Below are 25,355 nucleotides of genomic sequence, written 5' to 3' on the forward strand. Positions count from 1 at the left end.
TATTGTCAATGACATTAATGAAGTGTTTCGAAAACCAGAACAAATGCCTTGGCTTTTTGGGGGCTTTGTAATTTTCCACAAGAGCCGAGGAGCGGCCCGGCAGCGGCAGCGCGCTGTTCTTTGCCCACTCCTGCATGCAACCCCCCCCAAGAGCAGCGGAGAGGGGTCAGCTCTGCCCAGCTCCCGGCACGCTTGGCACCTGCGCAGGAAGCCCAGCCAGCCCTCCCGCCCAGGGAAGAAGAGGTTCCCAGGAGCAATTTCCTCTGTGAACCAAAATCCATTAAGTGTACTCAATGGAAATAGTGCCTGGGGGAGGTAGAAGCCCACTGTTTTCCTCTTCCCTCTTGTCTCAAGCCCCTTCTGGGTTCTCTTTCACTCCCTGAGCTCCCCTCAAGCTCCTGCCACCTCCTCCTCTTCCTCCTGCCCTTTACCTCCTCACCCCAGCTCTCATCTCCAGCTCTCTTTGCCCCAGCCTTTGGTCTCAGACAAACCATGCAACGATGCACAGCCTGGAAATGGGCCTGCAGTTTATTCCCTGAGATGTTACACTCTTTACGGTGTAAAGTGGAGGCACTTTGGGACTCCTTCAAATGAAGGAGGACCCCACTGAACGCTGATCTGCTTCCTGAGAGCCTCTGGATACTGCTCCTCTCACCTCCTGCCCAAGCAGACCCAAAGGGACCACTGTGGCTTCCAACCCCTGCCTTACTCCTTGGGGCCGGCTGCCTTCCCAGGCACGCTGCTCCCATGGCCAGATGCTTCCACAGCTACCACGGGTGGCAACTTCTCCAAGGCTGCTTTTCTTGCTCCTTGGCAGCTAGGAGAGCTCCCTCAAACAAGTGGTGGGGGTAAGAGGGCAGATACAACTTTACTTCTTCTCCCTGCCTCTCGTTGTCCGAAAAAATTCATGAGGGCGTATTATAGAAATGAGAACAGCCACAGCTCTATCCACCGCAGCCAGGGCCCACAGGATGTCAAATTTGTCCCTGGCAGAAGGGCTTTGAATTTCTAGATGGTACGTGTTGAGCACTGGGCTCGGGCTGGCAGACAGAGAGCAGACGTGCGGACAACCTGCTGGTCTCTTCCCTTTCCAATCTCTGTGAATCACAGCCTTTAAACACACGCTCAATCCTAACTCCACTTCTCAGGCTTTCCAATGGGAGGAATAAGCGAGCAGGTCTTTGTGAGAAGGCAGCAAGAAGCCAGGGCGCCAACTACCTCCCAGCCTACCGCTGTGCCGCAGGACCACCCCAGCACCAAGCAAGTCCTGCACCCGCTCCAGTAGTACCCAGCACGCTGCGTGCTCAGCACGTCTCATATCATAGAATCATAGAATCTTCGCGGTTGGAAAGGGCCTTTGAGATCATCGAGTCCAACCATACACACACACAAAAAAACAACAAAAACCAAAAAAACCCAAAAACCAACAACCTACAATCTCTGCCCATCAAAGCATGCCCTGAAGTACCAAATCTAGATGTTTCTTAAATACCTCTAGGGATGGTGACTCAACCACCTCCCTGCGCAGCCTGTTCCAGTGCCTGACCACTCTTGCAGTAAACTAATTCTTCCTAACATCTAATCTAAACCTCCCCTGCCGCAACTTCAGACCATTTCCTCTGGTCCTGTCATTATTCACTTGGGAGAAGAGGCCAACACCCACCTCTCTACAACCTCCTTTCAGGTAGTTGTAGAGGGCAATGAGGTCTCCCCTCAGCCTCCTCTTCTCCAAGCTAAGCATGCCCAGTTCCCTCAGCCTCTCCTCATATTACCTGGTCTCCAGACCCCTCACCAGCCTGGTAGCTCTCCTCTGGACACGCTCCAGCACTTCAATGTCCCTCTTGTACAGAGGGGCCCAGAACTGAACACAGCACTCGAGGTGAGGCCTCACCAGTGCTGAGTACAGAGGCACCATCACTTCCCTACTCCTGCTGGCCACGCTGTTCCTGATACAAGCCAGAATGCTGTTGGCCTTCTTGGCCACCTGGGCACACTGCTGGCTCATGTTAAGCTGGCTGTCCACCAGCACCCCCAGGTCCTTTTCTGCTGGGCAGCTTTCCAGCCACTCTGCCCCAAGCCTGTAGCGTTGCTTGGGGTTGTAGCGTTGCTTGGGATATCGACTGAAGTGGCACAGGCAAGTGTCTGTCCATCTCCTCCTCTGCCACTCTTTCTTGGCAGCTTTCTCACCACTTCCCTCCTTACGCAGCAATCAGTGGTACTTCATTTTCATTGCCTCTGCCAACCGTGACATCCACTCTTCTTGTACGCTCAAACCTAGCACAAGGTAGCGCGACCTGAACTCCGCTTTGACTCTAACTTGACTTGTGTTTGCGCCTGGCAGATACAACAGCAAGTCACTTGGACACCTAGTTTGATCTCGTAGGCCAAAGAGGATTCTCACCACCTACAACTGGAAGCAGTTACAGCAGGACCTGCGCAAAAACAGCGCCTTAAGCTCAGTGCCCCCTCTCCTGGCTGCTGAGAAGCTGTGCATGCACAGGTCCTCCCAGGGGCCTTCCTGCGGTCATCGTTTCAAACTCGCAGAGGAACTACTAGGAAAGCCCCACCATGTGCATTTCAGCCAGCAGCAGGGAGGTTACCGCAGACTCTGGCAGAGAAGGAACAAGATGGTGTCTCTAAAACTGCACGACACCAGCAGGATACAAAGCTCCAACCCGACCGTGTATCTAACGTAGGCTGAGATGACAATATTGTTTGAGCAGAGAGCGCACTACGAAGCTTCCTGCTTCATTGACCCCGATTCATTACAGAAATATCTTAGTGCTGAAGAGATTGATTTGCGCACGTAGGGTCAGAGGACACAATAAACTAGGTAAAAATTCAATACACTAGTAACATCGCTACAGGCTTGGGGAAGTGTGGCTGGAGAGCTGCCTGGCAGAAAAGGACCTGGGGGTTCTAACTGACAAGCGGCTGAATATGAGCCAGCAGTGTGCCCAGGTGGCCAAGAAAGCCAATGGCATCCTGGCTTGTATTAGAAATAGTGTGACCAGCAGAAGTGGGGAGGTGATTGTCCCCCTGTACTCAGCACTGGTGAGGCCGCACCTTGAGTACTGCGTCCAGTTTTGGGCACCTCAATACGAGAGAGATATCGAGGTGCTGGAGCGAGTGCAGAGGAGGGCAACAAAGCTGGTGAAGGGCCTGGAGAAGAAATCTTACGAGGAGCGATTGAAGGAGCTGGGACTGTTTAGTTTGAGGAAGAGGAGGCTGAGGGGAGACCTCATCACTCTCTACAACTACTGGAAAGGACATTGTAGAGAGGTTGGTGCTGGTCTCTTCTCACAGGTAATTAGCGACAGAACAAGAGGGAATGGCTGCAAGCTGCAACTAGGTAGGTTTAGACGGGACATTAGGAAAAAATTCTTCACAGAAAGAGTGGTCAGACACTGGAATAGGCTGCCCAGGGAGGTGGTGGAGTCACCATCCCTGAATGTGTTTAAGACTCGTTTAGATGTGGTGTTAAGGGATATGGTGTAAGGGAGAACTTTGTAGAGTGGAGTTGATGGTTGGACTCAATGATCCCAAGGGTCTTTTCCAACCTAAATGATCCTATGATTCTATGAACATGTATGTTCAGCTCTAACCCAGCCACAGTAGGTTGGCATCCTGTCTGTAGCAACGTACTCATGATGTTAACAGGTTCACACCATCCTCAAGGTCCTGCTGACACCACTGTCAGGTTTAGTTGCAGAACAAAAGCCATCAGGCTGTTCCCAAAAGCCCTCTGGGCCTAGAAATAAGAAGCATCTCTCAGTTAGCAACACTGCAGTAGAAGATACAGCTCAAGGGAAGTACTCAGATTGACCCAGAAGACATGTTCAAGGGAAGCACAAACTGGCACAGCTTCTTTCAAAAGCAGCACCTGCTTGCCCCAGACTTGAATCACATTGTCTTGTCAGCACAAAAAAAAGAAAAGCACGTTACACCCACTAGAGTTCAACTCCCAAAGCCAGTTCTTGCAAAGCAAAACCATCATACATAAGCTGGAAGCGTGCATGGTCTTCCCCCACCACTCACTCGTGTGACATGATGAAATCAGGGCAATCTGCTATCCTTCCACCAGTTTTTGCACCAAAGTCCCACCAACAATTCTACTCAGCACTTAGCGCTTAGGCTGCCGTCAACTATAGTGAAAGCACTTCTGAGCCGGTAAGATCAGGAAAACGGGAGAAATGTTGGGCTTAGAACTGCCCACTCAGCCACCTTCTGCAGGACCAAGCAGCTGTTCAGGTATGAGAGAAGGGCGGAGGGTGGGAAAAGCACTTATCTTATAATTTATCAGATATATGGCAGTCTTGAAGAAGCTTAGCAGTAAGGGTTTCTGATCAGACTGACCATGGAAACCACAGTGATTTCTGAAAAGGGGAATCTTTTAGCTCTGACAAGCACTTATCAAATAAGCATCTAAGCTCTGGCAGATGCAGCACAGCTGGGAAAATCTGGCTGGCATATTTGCTGTAACAAAGACGCTGCCTACAATCCAGAGGACAAAACACACTCTTGATGAGGGAGTGTTACCTTCCTTTGTCAGAAAAGGAACCTGAGGCAAGGAACAGCTTTGAGTTGCCTCCTGCCAGGCAGAGGCAGCACTAGATGAATTGTGTTTTTTAAATAAAACCACAAGCTCCTGAGCCATATGCTGTGCTACCAGACAATGTGTTTTATAAAAAGCACATCCGGGAACAGAAGCAGCTCTACATGAAGAAAGCATTCACATTGCGCCTCTGACGATTACATCGCATCTCTGTTAAGTAGCTGGTTTAATTAAAATTTTGAATGAAGCTCTTGTAATAGCCGGTCACCAAAAACCAGGTAGAAAAATCACTGATCAAGATCAGAAAGCCTTGCGATCTTACCTCAGTTAGTACCACTGTTTCTCTCATAAAAATAACATCTGGTGTTATAGTAGGTCAGTTCTCAAAACGCTTCTTGCTGCCGCTCCTCCTGGTTGCTCTTCGTCCAAATGACACCACCTATTGCTTCCAGGCTGGCAGAAGCAATCAACTGCTTCATTCTACCGACCAAAAATAAACCAATGCCAGAGGACAAACTAAGACATTGTTTAGAGCAAAGGAGACTAAGGAAGAAATATGAATGTTTTGTGAAAGGGTTAGATAGGTGAGAAAGTGTGTATGTGCTGGTTGCAAAACTATTTGCATTTAACTGGGGGTTAAACCTCTCCAGCTGCCTCACCTGCTTAAAAAATAACACAGAAGAGATAAACAAGCGGAGCTGAGAGTTTTACGAGAAGTTCATGTAAAACTTAGGTGAAGAAAATGTTTCAGTTTCACTAACCATTCCAACTTGGGAAGCTCGACTGACTGTTGTCTTCTGCGGTGTCAGTGAATGCGCAGCTCCAACTTTGTTCGTTGCACATTGCAGTCAGGCACGGGAGCACACTACCTAGCGAGACTGTGGGTTCTCCTGCAGAGGCAGCTTCTAAAGGCCTGGCTGGACAATCATCCTGAGATGGGTTAGACGGGGCTAATCACAGAATATCTCAAGTTGGAAGCGACCTGTAAGGATCATTGAGTCCAGCTCCTCGCTTTAGGGGAAGGGCTGGGCCAAGTCAGCTCATACCTCTTTTCAAAAAAACAGGCCATAAAAACCTAAATAGCTATTCTTATGTGAACATAGAACTAATCAACATTTCAAAATTGATTGCAATGAAAACCATTGTGGCAATACTGTAAAATGTGTCTATGGAGTGCTTTCCCATAAACATCAGTAGTCCTCCAGTTCAAAAGCTGATGGAAGTGGGGAGAAGTGACACTTGGAAGTCCTTTTCAGACCTCTTTTGTCTAGTTCTGTAATGATGATTTATTGTGCCATTCTGAAAATACACATGTTCAAACTTCTCTAACTTACAGCTTGCTGCAGTGCAATCATAAAGAACAGTCTGTTTAAAAAAGTACAGAGCACTCTTTTGTTGTATTTCTGGACAGAAAACAAAAAAACCAAAAACATTCCAGCCAACAAGGAAAAAAAAAAACAAAAACCAAAAAAAAAATCAACAGAATACCAAATCTGTACCAAATACAACCAAAGGCTGTAATTTAAAGTTACAGGATCAGATTTTTAAAAGGTCTTACTGGTGTTTATTCCTAAACACTCAGGGATACTAAAAGTGACGTTGCCTCCTTACAAAAAGCCAGTGACACTGAGGACTACTTCAGGGATTTTTTTCCTCCCCACTCTGAAAGTAGCTGCACAAAGTGTTGGCAAATGAGCAACCCTCTGCTTGGATTTTGCACTCAGCAGTAGAGAAGAAGAAAAACGTTCTTACAAACGTAGGCAAATGAGTCTGGATAGTCACCAAAACCAGTCCAGAAACTGATGAACTAGTGATTTTGGTTGTAAACCAACTAGATCTCAAAGCCCCCATCTCATTAAAATAATCTTTCCAATTCAAAAATGCGTCTCATCGCAGATGGGCTTGCTCCTCTGGCAGCTGAAGCACTGAACGCAGCTTTGACAACGCTGCGCGAAGTCTGCGCTACAGTGCTTGGAGCAGCAGCATATGCACACAGAGAGCGCTGACTTCCACCCGCTACCCACTACGCTGCCACAAAGCCCAGGCAACACAGAATCACCTCCATCCATCCTGTGATTCATAAAAATGAAATTCAGAAAATCAGCAGCTTACTGATTGGTTGGCAGCGTCTCTCCCACAATTCGAGCCAACAGCTATCGCCCACATGGGCGAAGTCAGACAGGAACTACTTCTACACTCGTGTGACTGCACAAATGTAGCTCCCAATGGTGTTCCCTACAAGGGGAACAATACAAGCAGGGCTGCATTATCTATCATGGCCACAGTTTTGTCAAGACTCGTGCTTTCCACTCGATCATTAATTTCTTTGCTGCACGGCAATTAACAACAGACCTTTTGCATTACGAGTCTTCCCTTACAAAATATTTATTCAACATAAAAATCCAGAAATGGACAACAGACAAAAGCTTCATGAAAATGCACAGGCTACTACGTGCCATTAAGTGTAGCAGCATTTGATCTGGCACACACTTTAAACGCTTTGTCAGGCACAGCTTCCAATTAGTCTCCTGTGGCAGGAGGCGGAGATGCCAAGGTCTGAAGAAGCCAGCACGCTGTCCCCTCTCACCACCTCCAGCCAAGTAATGGCCATGCACCCTTTGTACTTGAGGTTTCCAGTTTGAAGTATCCGATATCCAAGTGCATCCACAAGTCCAGTAATAACTCCTCCATGATTCGGATCTTCCCGTCACCTCCCAGTGATTCCCACAGAAGAGGAAGCGCTCAGTATCATCACCCTCTGGGCTCCTCCACTTAGGTGCTCTGCAAGGTCCACCTTCTACAAACGCTTACAAGCATCCATAAGACCTCTAACACCTGCTTCCAAAGGATGACCATCCTGATGACTGCAGGAACTAAGTCCTACAGAGATAACCACCTGTTCTCTGTCTCCAATCCAACGGGACTTCAGATCATCTACGTTTAAGGGCATCCACACAGGACGATAATCACTGTGCTGTTTAGCAAGTTCCAGCTCCAGTAGGACATCTACTAGGATCAATTTGCTAGGATCATTTAGATGGATCAGAAGGAAGGAAACTCAGTTCACTTGCTCTGTCCCTCCTACTAACCAAATTTTGTACTCAGAATTTTTCATGGGAAAACAGATGGCTCAAAGGTTGATAATGGGGTAGAGTTTCCATTAAAGTTGCTGCTTCTGATCTGGTCCGGACTAACTCTTTGTTGCCTTCTCTGTAAGAAAGCAGAGGAGCTTAACACCTGTCATAAAGACACATCATCACAAAAGCCACTCGCATCAAATGAGAATGTTCTCTACCCCATGCAGCATCAAGCCCACAAGGGCTGAAAGGGAGAGAGAGGATGAGGTGGCACGTGAGACCTGCACAGCCACTTCACTTGCTACATGGGCTAAAAGAGGGATTTTTCTCTGGGGCACTGTGTACAAAAGTCAGCAAAGAAAAACGTTCCTGCCTCACAAAAAGTACCTATTCCACCTCAGCGTAAAAGAAATGGGGAAAACTCAATGCAGTTTGTACCACCTTTTTTTTTGTTCACATCATTGAGGTTCTCCAAAGAACAGGAAACCTGGAAGCAGCCGTTCCCAGGAGGTTGGAATGGGAAGGACAAGATGAAATACTTAGAATTACACTTTTTTCCAAACAGATCTGGTATTGTAATTGTATCGGTTTGGAAGATAAAGAATAATAAATATTAATTACCCTTTTAGAAAATCCTTTCATACCCTTTCAGCCACCTAGCAAACACTTTAACTGCAAATCCTCAGGAGTCGTATGAGTAAGCTGTAGAGCTATCCAGTGATGGGATGTCATCTATTTTTTATATCTTTGCCACCTGCCTTTAAAATTTGCACTAGTCTAATCCGAAGATGTTACACAGAAGAATTCCCATTAATGAACAGGGAGCCTGTCCTTCCCCTAAGCTGATTCATCTTCCTCTCCTGTGACAGACAGACTCTAAATCCCTCGGTGTCCCCAGCTGTAGCCGCACGTTCTTCAGGTTTTCAACCATCCATATCTGTGAACTTTCTTTTCCCGTAATTCTGGACCAGACTGGATGCTGTGATTTGAGAAGCCTGTCCCTTTTCCCAGCACTGGAAGTCATTCAGCCCCTTCTGGCCAGCTCGAAATAAGGCTCGTTCCAATTCATCCAGCCGAGCCACCAGCGCTGATGTGTCTTCATTATAGGCATTCTGAGAGGAGTCCATGATACGACGAAAACGGCTAATAAATGTCTAAAGAAGATAAGCAGCATTAGTGACAGGTAACACAGGGGCTTCTTCAGCTCACATTCTAGAGGTCTGAGCTGTCGAGACCAAAAAGCCAAAGGTGTAAGCTGTAGTTCACAACTAGCCAAGTGTCTGCGAACAGCGTAGCACTTCTTAGCCTTGGACACAAAGACAAACCATCTCCTGCCTGAGCTGGGAGAGCGAGTGCGTGGTACACCGGATGGGAAGCAAGCAGAGAATTAGATTTTGGCCGCTTCCTAATGACAGGCTTGAGAAGACCACAGGGTACAACACAAATATGCTCTATTCCACCTCACTTCACAAGCAACCGTTGCCTTAGAGCGGGTGGAACAAATCTCATGCCACAGCAGCTGCTGCAGTAACATGCAGGCTGCAGCCGGTGCACGGCCTGGAAGTTAAGCCAAACCGCCACTGTAAAGCACTCAGTATGCTAAAAAAACACTTAACCATGAAAAAAATAGAAAAAAACAAATCTACAACTAATAAATAGCATTTTAAAAAGCTAAGCAACAAGACACATTTAAGGATTTTTATTTCCCCCCTTACTTTTGCTTTTGGGAATAAAAAAAAAAAACCAAAGAGGTCAAAATTCTTTGAAAACTGTACTTTGTTATTTCAGAAGCCGATTACTAGAACTGTAGTGTTTTAGAGATTTACTTCTAGAATAAATGCATTATAAATTAATAATTTTGGCTTTGTCACCACATAGTTATACATTTATAGTTCCTGAATATTTGGGAGAGTGGGTTTTTTGGTGTTTTTGTTTAAGTCAGCACAACTCCCTCCTTGTTTGCTTTTAATAAAGAGAAAGCACACCTTGTGTGCTTTGATCTTTCTGTCAACAAGTGATGCGTGCTGATGTGGCTTTTTTCCTAAGATGTCCATTAGCAGAAAGAGAAAAGACAAGGAAAGGTGTGGTCACCTCCTCAATGCAGAAAGCAAGCTTTCAGTGGACAACGCCAAGAAAGCAGCAGTGCTTTAAAGCCTCTCTGCATCAGCCTTCATTTATCAAATGGAGAAATAAAGAAAAAAAAAAAAAAAAAAAAAAAAAGAATAGCAATCATCCCAGACTACTTAGAGAGCTGGCTGAAGAAATCTCGTGATGAGAGCTGTTAGTGGTTATCTTTAAAAGCTCAAGGAGCGCAGAAGTCCGGAAACTGGCAAAGATGGTACCTCTCTTTTAAAAGAGAAAGGGTAGATGGAGAGGGAGGAAGGAAGAGCCAGGGAATTATCAATCCATCAGTATCAATTCCTGGAAACATACTGGAACAAATAAACTATACATAAACTTCTGCAAGAAAATAGAGAGAAGAGCAACAGCCAACAGGGACTTGCCAAGAACAAACTCTGCAAGACCAGCCTAGCCTCCTATTGTGGCAGGATGCTAAGTCTTACAAAGGGAGGAAAAGCAGCAGATAGGGATCTGTCATGGGGCGTTCTTGCAAGATTCAGCTAAACCACCCGTAGGTGGTTGGTAAAGACAATTATCCATCGCTCCTGTCAGGAGGGAAGAGAGGGAAAGAGTGAAGTTCAGCAGGGGTCTATCCGGAACCGAGTACTGTTTGAAATATAAATTAACAAGTTTACTAAAGGAACAGAAGTCACGCTTATTAAATTAGCAAATAACATGCAGGAGAAGGAGGAGGGATGACCGCAGGCATGCTGGGGAGCAGAACTCTTAATTCATAATGATCCCGACAAAGTTGGTGTGAAAACAAACAGGTGGTTTGAAAACAAACTGAATGCGTATCTATGTCACTCTACCGTGAAAAACAAGACGCTGCACCACAATGAGCAAAGAACATCGTGGCGTACAATATTCACAGAGTAATCTTTTTGTTATCATCAGGGCAAGTCCTGGGCAGGCGGCCGCACGCTGTTGAGGGCACTGCATGTCACAGTGGATGCAGATCAACTGGAAAGATACTAGCAGTGCACAACAACTACAATCAGAGGTCAGAAAGCAGGACCCAGAAAGAGATACCAAACAAATTGGGCCTGCTGCAGGAAGGAGGAGAATAATCTGTCCTCAGCATTTACTTTGCATGAGACAAACAGAACAGAGCTTGCACTGCTGTAAAGGAGCTTTAGTTTAGACATTAGAGGAAACCTTCTAAGATCAGGATGGCGAAGCACTGAAACAGACTGCCCAGAGCAGTGGGAAGTCTCCTCGTTACAGAGCTTTAAAAACAGGGTAGAAAAATTTAAGTAATAGATGGTGAATTAATTCTGCCCCGCAGCACATGCGTAATTAAATAATCTTCCATCTCCTCTAGTCCTGTTTCACAGGATTTTATGAAATACCATATTTACAGTGTGGAAACTCCAAGCTAAAAATCACACTCCTGGATGCATACTTGAGGCTTCCACCCCTAGACTGTGCAGCCGCCAAAAGGGTCATCTGATCTAGAAATCCATATTCAATACAGAAGTCGTTTGGATTAAAACAGGATATTTTCCCCGAAGACTGCTGAGCAGCTCAGAACAAGAGCCAGACGGAAAAAAGTAAAAACAAATTACAAGATTTAGTTCAGATACTTGCCTGCAGGATAGTCTGAGCTATCTCAGGATTCTCTGGATTGTCAAAATTCAGGAGCTGGGAGCCAAACCCGTAATAGTATGGCCCCATTTTATGTAGATCAACTACATTAGCATCAGCGCTGAACACTGTCCTCCAGGCTTCCTTGTAAATCTTTGGCAGTTCCACAGAAATTATTCTTCTTTTGCTGTCATGTAGACCTTTAGCAAGCCACAGAGGTACTTCCAGCTTTGATCCCTGCATGAATGAAAAAAACGGAAGTTGTCCTCACCACAAAAATAGATGTAAATCAAGCCCAAAGACAGTGAACTTTATTAATGAAAATCCAGTGCTACAAAAAAGTCAATTTTGTTTTCAGAACAGCCTACTGTAATAGCAGGATAAACCAGACACGTTTTAGAGGCACTCATTATTACTGCAACGCTCTGAAAGTGTTTATTGCTGTTGCATAATCTAATAATCGTCAGATTATTAAATACCGGAAGAAAAAAAAAAAAGCCATGCAAAATGCATGCAATAAAAGTAAAAATAACTTTTACAAAAGCAGCCAGAAGTATAAATTTCCTTGCCGTGATCCCAAAACCGAGGTGCCGGCTGGGGCCCGGGACGGGCAAGGGACGGTGCGGGCCGCGGCAGCCCCCCACGGCCCCGGACGCCGCGGGAGGGGACGCGCGCCTACAGCTCCCAGCACCCCCTGCGCCGCCGCCGCGCCCGCCCGCGCCGGGCCAACCCGCGCGGTGGCTGCTGGGAGTTGTAGTGTTTTCCTCCTCCCCCCCCCCCCGCCGTTTACCTCGGGGATGGAGTCGCCGGTGCCGGCCCCCTGGCCCAGCGCGAAGGCCAGGCGCGGCAGGGCGCTCTCGGCGCGGCCCGGCAGCTTCTCCTGCGACATCAGGATGTCGTCCAGTGACAGGAAATTCTCCTCCAGGCCCAGGCCGGGGCCCACGGGGAAATACGCCTCGCACATGGCCGGGCGAACGAGCACCGCAACGACTCGAGCGCCGCCGGGCTCCCGCGCAGCCACTCAAGCGCCTCTCGCCGCCGCGCATGCGCCGTGGCGCTGCCCGTGCGCTGCGGGGCTTTCCCGGCGCGGCGCTGCCCTGCCGCCGGGGCTGTCCCTCATAGCCGCACCGGCACACGTGTCCGCGGTACCCCCGGCAGCGCAGCGGCCTGGGCGGTCCTGCCGCCCGGCGGCCCCAGGGCCCGGGCGGGCGCGCTGCCGAGCTGCGCCCGGGGGAGGCCAGGCCTCAGCCTTCGTCAGCGAGCAGCCGAGCCCCGGGCCCGATGCGGCCTTGTCCTGTCCCGCCGGCGTGGCCCCCAGTCAGCGCGTCGGCGGGTGTCCACCGCCAACAGCCTTTGTAGCAGGGGCCGGCTGTGGCAGGGCGCCGGCTTGCTTTCAGATCGGGCCCCGAGCAGTTCCCTGCGGCCCCCATTCCCCCTCAGCCTTTCAGGCAGACCTCCGCAAAAGGGCCGTCTCGAAGGCGTATCTCTGTTAAATACAGGCACCAGGCTGAATTTGCAGCGGTGCTCCCTGACAGCGGCGTGCCCAGGTCGTGGCTGGGTGACAAAAGCCCCCATTCCCCAGCAGGACGCTCCGGATGGCCACCAGGGCTGGCCCGCTGCCACGTCTGGCCCCTCCGAGGCTATTCTGGCAGGCCAAGGGGTTGCCCTGCGGCTTAAATACAGGAGTCTGAACTTACCAGTTAGCTCTGTGGAAAGCCATGCGAGTGCTGTTTGTGTGGTTAGTTATCCCCATGATTTCTTTTTGGCAATTAAAGGCACGGGTCATCTTGTGGGGTAGATGAGAGTGGCAGCCGTGGCTGCGCTGGGTAGTCAGAAGTCAGTATTAATGAGCTATGTACACTGTAGATTTCAAAGGGAGGCTACATCTCAAAGTAATTTATTTTAGTGCTATAAAATAAGTAATAAAGTCATATTTTGGTGGGAGAATCAAATGCCCTGTGCTAAATTCTGGGTTTGATTGTGTAAGTGTAAAAAGTGTGGTTACCCCCATTTTTATCTGAATTTTCATATTAGAACCTGGCCTTCTGTTGTTTGGGTTTTTTTCCTTATTGTTTTGCTGTTTCAAAATTCGTTCATTTTTCATCACGTTAGTTTTGTTGCTGTTCCCTAAACTGTATATGCCGAAAGCATTACCCTTTCTATGTAGGGTGATCTGTAAAATGACATTTTAATAATCTAGTAAATATTTCTGTCTTTGTTCTGCTAAGGAAGAAAAACAAAAAAACAAGCAGGGCTGAAATCCAAGAGACCTGCCAATATCCCTGAAAAATAATGACAGAGTTATTTATAGGGGATTTGATGATCTGTTTAATGACATTTTCAGTCCATGACTAAGGCATAAGCCAATGCCTCTTCAATTATCTTTTAATTCTTACCTCCTCAGCATTTTTCATGCTGCTGTTTGCTCAAGCTGGATGCATTGTGATTTGGTACTGCTCTGTCTGCATGCTGGTAGTTTAATATCTTGATCAAACACATGCAAAAGTAATCAAATTTGCACCAGTTTATTAGATCTTGTACTATCATATTTCTTACTAAGAAAAATAAAGCACAGGCAGTGGAGGCTGAGACCTTAGGATGATGTACTTCCGTCACTTACACATCCCTTAGCTACCATGGCAGTATATGCTACAAAAATCCAGCCAGCAAAGAAACGGCAAGCTTTTTGTGACCTGTAGTGTGCTGGAGTTGTGAAAATCTAAATGTCGTTAATTTGTTAGACAGGTATCAGAAATAGAGACCCAGGAGCACAAGAAATGTATGCACGTGTGTTTTATAACGTGACACCCACACGCCGCTGATGTTAGAATGTCTCCTTTTCCCATTAGTCAGGTACATTAAATCCTGACAACAGCTGTAAGGAAAATGCATGCTTCTGAAAAGAGACTTAGTGCAAAAGGTAATTTCTTGTAAGATGCTGAATTTTTATCTATGGTACAGAAAACAGACATTATGTTAGAGTTAGCACTGTTAACTATTGTCCTGTGTTGTTTTTGTGGGTTTTTAATGAGAGATGAAGTCGTTCTGATTGGAAAAGAAATCCTTCTATTCCAAATAAATTACAGGGAAATGTCCAAAAACTCTTTCTAAAAGGCAGTCCTGGTAAAATTATGATTTGCAGAATGGGATTAGTAAAAAATATCCCCTACTTAATCAGATTTAGGAAACAAATCTATATGCTAAATATGAAAGCTTGCACTGTGAGCGAGAAGAGACAACTATGCAAATGGAATATGCTCTTTTTCTAGGGTGCAGAAGTAAGACACCTGGAAAAAGAAGAAACAAAAACACTGTTTCCCTGTGTCCCAGAATGCCTCAGCCTGTAGCATGTCATACTGAAATATGGCACAGAGGTGTGGAAAGCCTGAGGTACTGGGCAAAGGGAGAGAGTTTTACACTCACTGTAAAATGAGCTGAAGAATTTTTCTTCTGTGAGAATTTTAAAGAATGATGGGTTTGGTACCCAGAATTATGTCACCCCTTTTTGCGGTACGTTTGCCTTCTCATCCTGAGAAAGGTACTAGGCAGGTTCTTATTCTTGAACATTTGTGTGTGAATCCTAGTATAAAAATATGCATAATGAGCCCAGCATCCTAAAACATTACTATATTTTCATAAATATGATTTTAAGACTTTCCTGAAAGAAAAGAAATGTCCTGTGTCGTAACTGAGCCTGTTTCTACTTGGAGGATTTGTAAACTGGAGACTTCATTCTCTTCCTGCATTTGGGTGAAGTCAAAACTCTCTCTGTCACATGGACCTACCCTAGCAGATGTAGTCTGAGAGGGGGATCAGGCCCTGTAGCTTTACAGAGACAAAGAATAACAGAATCCCTCAATAACCACAGTAAAGAAAGGAGCAAAAGTGTTTGAGAAGAAGAAAGGGAAAGAGATGTTGAGAGAAGGTGGTGGTGGAGCGAAAGAGGCAGGAGGCGAAGGCATTGACCAAAAACTGAGTAATGTCAGAGCGAAATACTACAGAAGTGGGTTTGAGCTGTGATGGGTAAAACCCAAATTACTTTCAGGTACAGTAGATAGAATACTGGTAGATACAGTAGATAGATACAGTATACAGCAGATAGATACAGTAGATAGATACAGTATACAGTAGATAGATACAGATACAATAGACCGTAGATACACTTCCAGTACAGTAGATACAGACAGGACTGCAAAGTATGGGAAAGAATGAAAACTTAGAAATCAAGGGACAGCTGTTACATCCCATCTATGTACTTCTTAAATCTTGAATACTGCAAAACTCAGCCAATTCGGTGTCTCGGATCAATTCAGGGAAGGAAAATTATGTTCCTTGCTTCTTCCAGGGACTTTCATTTGACCAGAGCAGGCTGATGTCTGCGTGTGTTGCGCAGTTGCTGAGATGTGTCATGACTGCATGTGTATGTGATGACAGAGCCATCTGATAGCGCCATCATGGGTAACTTTAAGACAACTGAAAAAGCTGCAAGATGTTGATGGGAGCAGGAAGTACCACTCCCTTTGACTTTAGTTTTTAAGGCCAAGGTGAGAGGGGAATCATCATTCTCTACATATTGGACTAAACCCCAGCACAAACTAAGGTTGATATTGAGCCATTGTCCCCTCTCACGTAGAATCTCAGTTACCGTACAGGATTATAGTATAACTTGCTTTTCTTATTTGTGTTTGTTATCAAGTAATAAGAAATGCTGGCAGGGTTTTTCGCTGTCTTAAGACCCCTAGATGAGACGACTAACTTCAGTGGAGCCAGAATCTCACTGTTTAATCCTGGCCAAAAGGATCCTGAGTGCACAAGTAACTCAGGCACGTGGTGTGCACACTTGTGAGAGCGGAGCTTTCTGTTTTGTGGTGTCCAGCTGATAGAAGGCAACACACTGTAGTACCTATCCTTCACCCATATCCCTGGCCTTTCTGATGCTATTTAGATCATTCCTTTCCCTCCTGGAACTTTTGCTCAACAAATTTGCATTTCCTAATCAGCTAACTTGCCTGCAGCAGTGGGAGTTCTTATTTGCAAGTAATGCTGTACTGTGTCTTTGATACAAGCTTTTGCAAATCCCTTTGTTGTGCAAATGTAGGCATATAACTCAAGTAAGCCAATTGGCTTCAGTAGGATTATCATAAGAGAGTTAAGTGCTGCATCGTATGAATAAATACTGCTCTCCAAGGGACAGATTCTGCAGTCCAGTACAACTTTATTTTTTGCAGTAGTTATACCAAGGAGGTAATCACTTTCCTGTTCAGTGTGTCTGTAAATGTGGGAGATTCAGTGACAGTATTAAGGAAACACCATATTTGTATTTACATCTCAAAGTATCGTTCCTTTCCCCGTGGAGGAAGGGAGGAGGACTGTGTCACATTTTGCAGAGAGGAGAACAGCCACAGAAGCACCAGAGGGATTTACAGTAACCAAGCATCCTATGGGAAGGGTCTGCTGGCTTTCAGTTTCTAGCCAAGGGTCTCTTAGCCAGAAGGCAGCAATGTCAGCAGGGACTCCATACAGCCTGTAGTATGCATTTCAAAACCTTTTAAGCACTTACTGAACAGGAGTATTGAAGTGATAAGATAAACCGGATACTATAGCTGGTATTGCAAACAGCATTTTTGGCAACCAAAGTGAAAACAGAAGCATTTCTAGAACTCTTCAATATTTTTTTTCCCAGCTGTCATTCCCTCTGTGAATCTCTGTTATTATGCGGGAGTGGATTCAGCAATTTCCAAGGCATTTTTAGTCGTTGTGTAGTTTTGCCTGTGAGTGGAAAGTCACAGTTAAATCAGCGGCAGGCATTTGATGAAGGTTTCTTGTTTTAAGGAGTGGTGCCATTTTGCTAAAACTTTTTATGGTTTAGATGGGAATATTGCCAAAATTGGTGGTGTTTCTTGCATTTGGAACTCCCTAGATGGCAAATTACTATTGTTTTTGTTTAGAAGTGTGGGAAAGTGACGAGTGACCAGTGACGAGTGGCGTTCCTCAGGGGTGGGTACTGGGACCAGTGCTGTTTAACATCTTTGTCGGAGACATGGGCAGTGGGATTGAGTGCACCCTCAGCCAATTTGCTGATGACACCAAGCTGTGTGGCACAGTTGACACGCTGGAGGGAAGGGATGCCATCCAGAGGGACCTCGACAGGCTGGAGAGGTGGGCCTGTGTGAACCTCATGAAGTTCAACCAGGCCAAGTGCGGGGTTGTCCTGGTTCCGGTGGGGATAGGGTTAACTTTTCCTGGTATTCCATGCCATGTGAGCCACGCCCACCCTGAGCTGCCGGGGGAGGGGGCAGGAAGTTGCTGCTTAAAAGCGGGCTGGGGCGGCCCGGGTCCGGCCAGCGAGCGGCGAGCGGCGGGGGAGCGGCGGTTCCGTAATGGCGTTTGTATATTCCCCTATCCGTGTTGTTGTTGTTGTTGTTGTTTGCCTGTTCCCTTTGCTGTTCTGTTAAACTGCCTTTGTCTCAACCCAAGAGTCTTGCCTTTTCTTACGATTCTTCCTGTATTTGGAAGGCACGAGCGAGCGGCACGTGGTTCTTTCTTGCCGTCTGAGGCTAAACCACGACAGTCCTTTTTGGCGCCCAACGTGGGGCTCGAAGGGTTGAGATAACGACAGAATCCAACTAGAACGTGGAAAAAACGGTTTTGGTTTTTTTTTGTATGCATTTATTTTATTAGGTAAGTAGTCACTGGTCATCATGTTGCTTGGTTTGTTTTCATGGCTGTGTTACATAAATTCCTATATGGCTTATGTACTCCCTGCGATGCTGTTTACCATGTCTGGAAAAGGGATGAGGATTATCATTCTGCTGTCCTGTGCGATATCTGTTTATGATATGATAACATCACTGTTCAGACGGCTATTTTGGGGTGTTTATGTGGTTTTTCTGTCCTGTCCGTACATTGGACACCGTCTCTCAGAATTTGTTAATAATTTCCCCAGCCCTTTTGCCTCCCTTTTCTCCTTCGGGTCAGGTATGACAGCTTTTGAGAATTTTGAATATCCTTGGGATACTCAAACTAGCGTGTTCCTAGTGCTATGTCTCCTGAATACGTTCCAGGTCTTATTTAGGGTTAAGCGACTATTTAAGACTACCACCCGGAGATCTGCTCCGAGGCTGGATAGTCAGGGGTGGCATGGCATGTGGGAGAGCATGGGCAGGTACCTAGAGAACTACTCACCTCCAATGGTCTGGGACTTCACCACTGAACAATTACAGGACCCTGATAAAGTGGTAGAATATTTGAAGGGAAAATGCTGTGGCTATTCTAGAGAGGCACAACTCACCGCGCTGTGCTGGGCCCTGGCCAGTATCTACCAGGCACTGCTCAGAATTATGCAGCACCCTCAAGGGGAAGAGATGGAAACCAGACCGGCGGCCCCTGCGGCTGCTGCAGCCCCTGCGGCGGCCCCTGCGGCGGCCCCTGCGGCTGCTGCAGCCCCTGCGGCGGCCCCTGCGGCTACTGCAATCCTTGCGACAGACACTGCGGCTACTGCAACCCCCGTGGTAGCCACTGCAGTTACTCCAACCCCCATAGCAGCCACTGCCACTGAACCAGGGAACCAACCCATGCCAGTATCAGTTGCCCCCATACAGAAGAAGAAGTACACAAAGAAATCAGTTCGCTTAGTAAGAGATGATGATGAACCAGGGCCATCACGAGAGCAGGAGGAAGAGGCAGAACCAGAGATAATTACTCGATCCCTATCCTTGAGTGAGCTGCGGGATATGCGAAAAGATTTTAGCCGACTTTCAGGCGAGCACATTGTCACCTGGCTGCTCCGGTGCTGGGATAATGGGGCCAGTAGCCTGGAATTAGAGGGTAGGGAGGCCAGGCAGCTGGGATCCCTGTCTAGGGAAGGCGGCATTGACAAGGCGATCGGGAAAAAGACCCAAGCCCTCAGCCTCTGGAAACGACTCCTGTTAGGCGTGAGGGAGAGGTACCCCTTCAGCGAGGATGTTGTATGTCAGCCAAGCAAGTGGACTACCATGGAAAGAGGTATCCAGTACCTGAGAGAATTAGCCGTGCGGGAGATGATTTATTATGACTTGGACAATGCAGACTTACCCACAGACCCTGATGAGGTGCGATGCACAAGGCCCATGTGGCGGAAGTTTGTACGGAGCGCACCATCGTCATATGCCAACTCCCTGGCAGTAATGGAATGGAAAGGTGAAGAGGGACCAACGGTGGATGAGGTAGCTGGCCGGCTCCGGCGATATGAAGAAAGTCTCTCTTCCCCCCTTGTCTCAGCTGTGGAGAAACTGTCGCGGAAGGTCCAGCAACTTGAAGAGAATATGTTCTACTCCCCACCTGCACGGGCCAGCATCTCAGCTATTAGAAGCAGGCATTTCCCCACTCAAGAGAGAGAGTACAGAGGGTACACACCACGAGGCACCCTGTGGTTCTACCTGCGGGACCACGGAGAGGACATGAGGAAGTGGGATGGACAACCTACTTCGATCCTGCGGACACGGGTACAGGAGTTGCAAGGAAGGACAACCACAAAAGGGGATCCCTCCAGGAAAAGTGCCGCCCCAGTTTCCAGTGGGCCGTTCCCCAGACAAAGCAGAAGGCCTGATCTTGCTTCTGATCCTCTTGAAGGAACTTCCAAGTCATTTATGCAAGAAGTGAGTAATGGATACTATGATCAGTATTAGGGGGGCCCTGCCTCCGGCCAGGTGGAGGAAAGGGACAACCGGGTTTATTGGACGGTGTGGATTCGATGGCCTGGCACATCAGACCCACAGGAGTATAAGGCTCTAGTGGACACGGGTGCGCAGTGTACTTTAATACCATCAAGCTATAGAGGGGCAGAACCCATTTGTATTTCTGGGGTGACAGGGGGATCCCAAGAGTTGACTGTACTGGAGGCGGAAGTGAGCCTAACTGGGAATGAGTGGCAAAAGCATCCCATTGTGACTGGCCCAGAGGCTCCATGCATCCTTGGTATAGATTACCTCAGGAGAGGGTATTTTAAGGACCCAAAAGGGTACCGCTGGGCCTTTGGCATAGCTGCTTTGGAGACAGAGGAAGTTAAACAGTTGTCTGCCTTGCCTGGTCTCTCGGAGGATTCTTCTGTTGTGGGGTTGTTGAGGGTCAAAGAACAACAGGTGCCGATTGCTACCACAACGGTGCATCGGCGGCAGTATCGCACTAACCGAGACTCTCTGATTCCCATCCATGAGCTGATTCGTCAACTAGAGGTTCAAGGAGTGATCAGCAAGACTCGCTCACCCTTTAACAGTCCCATATGGCCGGTGCGAAAATCTAATGGAGAGTGGAGGCTAACTGTAGACTATCGTGGTCTGAATGAAGTCACGCCACCGTTGAGTGCTGCTGTGCCGGACATGCTAGAACTCCAGTACGAACTGGAGTCCAAGGCAGCCAAGTGGTATGCCACGATTGATATAGCGAATGCATTCTTCTCAATCCCTTTGGCAGCAGAGTGCAGGCCACAGTTTGCTTTCACTTGGAGGGGCATCCAATACACCTGGAATCGACTGCCCCAGGGGTGGAAACACAGCCCCACCATTTGCCATGGACTGATCCAGACTGCACTGGAACAGGGTGAAGCTCCAGAACATCTGCAGTACATTGATGACATCATTGTATGGGGAAACACAGCAGAAGAAGTTTTTGAGAAAGGGAGTAAAATAGTCCAAATCCTTCTGAACGCTGGTTTTGCTATAAAGCGAAGTAAGGTCAAGGGACCTGCGCAGGAGATCCAGTTTTTAGGAATAAAATGGCAAGACGGACGCCGTCAGATTCCAATGGATGTGATCAACAAAATAGCAGCTATGTCTCCACCAACTAGTAAAAAGGAAACACAGGCTTTCTTAGGTATTGTGGGTTTTTGGAGAATGCATATCCCAGATTACAGTCAAATTGTAAGCCCTCTGTATCAAGTAACCTGGAAGAAGAATGATTTTAAATGGGGTCCTGAGCAACGACAAGCTTTTGAACAAATCAAACAGGAAATAGTCCATGCAGTGGCCCTGGGGCCAGTCCGGGCAGGACAAGATGTTAAAAATGTGCTCTACACTGCAGCCGGGGAGAACGGCCCTACCTGGAGCCTCTGGCAGAAAGCACCAGGGGAGACTCGAGGTCGACCCCTAGGGTTTTGGAGTCGTGGATACAGAGGATCCGAAGCCCGCTACACTCCAACAGAAAAAGAGATATTGGCAGCATATGAAGGGGTTCGAGCTGCTTCGGAAGTAGTTGGTACAGAAGCACAGCTCCTCTTAGCACCTCGACTGCCGGTGCTGGGTTGGATGTTCAAAGAAAGGGTCCCCACCACACATCATGCATGCAACCGATGCTACATGGAGTAAGTGGATTGCACTGATCACGCAGCGAACTCGAATGGGAAACCCCAGTCGCCCAGGAATTCTGGAAGTGATCATGGACTGGCCAGAAGGCAAGGATTTCGGAATATCACCAGAGGAGGAGGTGACGCGTGCAGAAGAGGCCCCACCATATAATAAACTGCCAGAAAATGAGAAGAAATATGCCCTGTTCACTGATGGGTCCTGCCGTATTGTGGGAAAGCATCGAAAGTGGAAGGCTGCTGTGTGGAGTCCTACACGACGGGTTGCAGAAGCCAGTGAGGGACAGGGTGAATCGAGCCAGTTTGCAGAGGTGAAGGCTATTCAGCTGGCTTTGGACATTGCTGAGCGAGAAAAATGGCCAGTACTTTATCTCTACACTGACTCATGGATGGTGGCAAATGCTCTGTGGGGGTGGTTACAGCAGTGGAAGCAGGGCAACTGGCAGCGCAGAGGCAAACCCATCTGGGCTGCTGACCTATGGCAAGATATTGCTGCCCGGATAGAGAATCTGGTTGTGAAAGTACGCCATGTAGATGCCCACGTACCGAAGAATCGGGCCACGGAGGAACATCAGAACAACCAGCAGGTGGATCGGGCCGCTAGGATTGAAGTGGCTCAGGTGGATCTGGACTGGCAACATAAGGGTGAACTATTCATAGCTCGGTGGGCCCATGACTCCTCAGGCCATCAAGGGAGAGATGCGACATATAGATGGGCTCGTGACCGAGGGGTGGACTTGACCATGGACACTATTGCACAGGTCATCCATGAATGTAAGACATGCGCTGCGATCAAACAAGCCAAGCGTTTGAAGCCTCTTTGGTATGGAGGGCGATGGCTGAAATACAAATATGGGGAGGCCTGGCAGATTGATTATATCACACTGCCACAAACCCGTCAAGGCAAGCGCTATGTGCTCACAATGGTGGAAGCAACCACTGGATGGCTGGAAACATACCCTGTGCCCCATGCCACTGCCCGGAACACTATCCTGGGCCTTGAAAAGCAAGTCCTGTGGCGACATGGTACCCCAGAGAGAATTGAGTCGGACAATGGGACTCATTTCCGAAACAGCCTCATAGACACCTGGGCCAAAGAGCATGGTATCGAGTGGGTGTATCACATCCCCTATCACGCCCCAGCCTCTGGGAAGATAGAACGATACAATGGACTGTTAAAAACTACACTGAGAGCAATGGGTGGTGGGACTTTCAAACACTGGGATACGCATTTAGCAAAAGCTACCTGGCTAGTTAACACCAGGGGATCTAACAATCGGGCTGGCCCTGCCCAATCAAAACTTCCACGTACTGTAGAAGGGGATAAAGTCCCCGTAGTGCACATGAAGAATATGTTAGGGAAGACAGTCTGGGTTAGTCCTGCCTCAGGCAAAGGCAAACCCATCCGTGGGATTGCTTTTGCCCAAGGACCTGGGTGCACTTGGTGGGTGATGCGGAAGGATGGGGAAGTCCGATGTGTACCTCATGGAGATCTGATTTTGGGCGAGAATAGCCAATGAATCAGATTGTGTGCTGTTAATTGCTAAGTAACACTGTCACTGTATGTCCTCATTGCTATAATTACTATCAGTTGTACTACAAGTAAGGCACAGGGATGATGGGATAAGAACTGATCTCAGCAGCCGGCGCCCAGCAGTTTCCTCAAGATCTACATCTTCAGCCCACGGACTGCGTGCATGAGCCACACCAGGTGCACCAGTCACAAGCTCCGAAAAAATACAGCATGCAACAGACCAGCACCACCCAGCATCTCACCTGCCCTGAGAGACTGTTCTAACAGATGGAGCCCAAAGCCGTGGATTAAAAGAACTCAACGGACACTTTGGAGGGATGACCCATAAACTAAGGGCATTATATGTGTGTGTATATATATATATATAACAGGGGAAAGTGGTGGCAATTCATTGGAACCTGCTGGGCATGGCATAGATGGTATGGAATAAGGGGTGGATAATGTCCTGGTTCCGGTGGGGATAGGGTTAACTTTTCCTGGTATTCCATGCCATGTGAGCCACGCCCACCCTGAGCTGCCGGGGGAGGGGGCAGGAAGTTGCTGCTTAAAAGCGGGCTGGGGCGGCCCGGGTCCGGCCGGCGAGCGGCGAGCGGCGGTTCCGTAATCGCGTTTGTATATTCCCCTATCCGTGTTGTTGTTGTTGTTGTTGTTTGCCTGTTCCCTTTGCTGTTCTGTTAAACTGCCTTTGTCTCAACCCAAGAGTCTTGCCTTTTCTTACGATTCTTCCTGTATTTGGAAGGCACGAGCGAGCGGCACGTGGTTCTTTCTTGCCGTCTGAGGCTAAACCACGACAGGGGTCCTGCACCTGGGTTGGGGCAATCCCAGGCACAAATCCAGGCTGGGCGGAGAATGGATTGAGAGCAGCCCTGAGGAGAAGGACTTGGGGGTGCTGGTGGATGAGAAGCTCAACATGAGCCGGCAATGTGAGCTCCCAGCCCAGAAAGCCAACTGCGTCCTGGGCTGCATCAAAAGAAAAGTGGCCAGCAGGGCAAGGGAGGGGATTTGGTCCTGATGGTGGAGTTCATGCTCCTGAGGGATACGTGCCAGACGAGGAGCCTAGTCAGGACCCTGAATTTTAGGAAAGCAAACCTCCAGCTCTTCAAGGAGTTAGCAGGACCCCCCGGGTAATGGTCCTCAGGGACAAGGGGGCAGAACAGAGCTGGCAGATCTTCAAGGACGCTTTCAATAGAGCACAAGAGCTCTTGATCCCCAGGTGTAAGAAATCAAGCAAGAAAGGGAGGAGACCAGCATGGCTGAGCTGGGACCTGCTGGTCAAACTAAAAGGCAAGCAGGAACTGCACAGGCAGTTCAAGCAGGATCAGGTGTCCTGGGAAGAGTATAGGGATGCTGCCCAGGTATGTAGGGATGAGGTCAGGAAGGCCAAGGCGCAGCTGGAGCTGAACTTGGCAAGGGATGCTAAGAATAACAAGAAGGGCTTCTACAGGTACATCAACCACAAAAGGAAGGTCAAAGAAAGCGTGCCCTCCCTGATGACTAAGAATGGCAAACTGGTAACAACAGACGAGGAGAAGGCTGGCGTTCTCAACAACTTTTTTGCCTCGGTCTTCACTGCCAGCCTCTCTCCTCATGCCTTGCAAGTTGAAGGACCACAAGACGGGGACCTGTGGGACAAAGTCCTTCCCACTGTAAGGGAAGACAAGGTTCTTGACCACCTGAGGAACATGAACATATACAAGTCTATGGGACCTGACGAGATGCACCCCAGAGTCCTGAGGGAATTGGCTGATGTAGTTGCCAAGCCACTCTCCGTGATATTTGAAAAGTCATGGAAGTCAGGTGAAGTCCCTGGTGACTGGAAAAAGGGAAACATTGCACCCATTTTTAAAAACGATAGAAAGGAGGACCCTGGGAACTACCGCCCTGTCAGCCTCACCTCTGTGCCTGGGAATATCTTGTAACAGATCCTCCTAGAAGCTATGCTAAGGCACATGGAGGACAGGGAGGTGATTCGAGACAGCCAGCATGGCTTCACCAGGGGCAAGTCCTGTCTGACGAAACTGGTGGCTTTCTACAATGGAGTGACTGCATCAGTGGACAAGGGAAAAGCAACGGATATCATCTGTCTGGACTTCTGCAAGGCCTTTGTCACGATCCTCCACAACATCCTTCTCTCTAAGTTGGTGA

General features: G+C 47.9%; 1 protein-coding gene across 1 annotated transcript; it reads right to left on the reverse strand.

The window, feature by feature from the left end:
• Positions 1–5,804: 5,804 nt before the first annotated feature.
• On the reverse strand, positions 5,805–12,383 carry GINS3 (GINS complex subunit 3). Its single transcript, XM_054200503.1, has 3 exons — positions 12,131–12,383; positions 11,344–11,577; positions 5,805–8,786 (listed from the first exon to the last, which is right to left on the reverse strand). The coding sequence occupies exons 1-3, from the start codon at positions 12,302–12,304 to the stop codon at positions 8,556–8,558; spliced, it is 639 nt and encodes a 212-aa protein (XP_054056478.1). The 5' UTR covers positions 12,305–12,383; the 3' UTR covers positions 5,805–8,555.
• Between the last annotated feature and the right edge of the window lie 12,972 nt (positions 12,384–25,355).

Source organism: Rissa tridactyla, chromosome 4, assembly GCF_028500815.1.
Source record: "Rissa tridactyla isolate bRisTri1 chromosome 4, bRisTri1.patW.cur.20221130, whole genome shotgun sequence".
Classification (NCBI taxonomy): domain Eukaryota; kingdom Metazoa; phylum Chordata; class Aves; order Charadriiformes; family Laridae; genus Rissa; species Rissa tridactyla.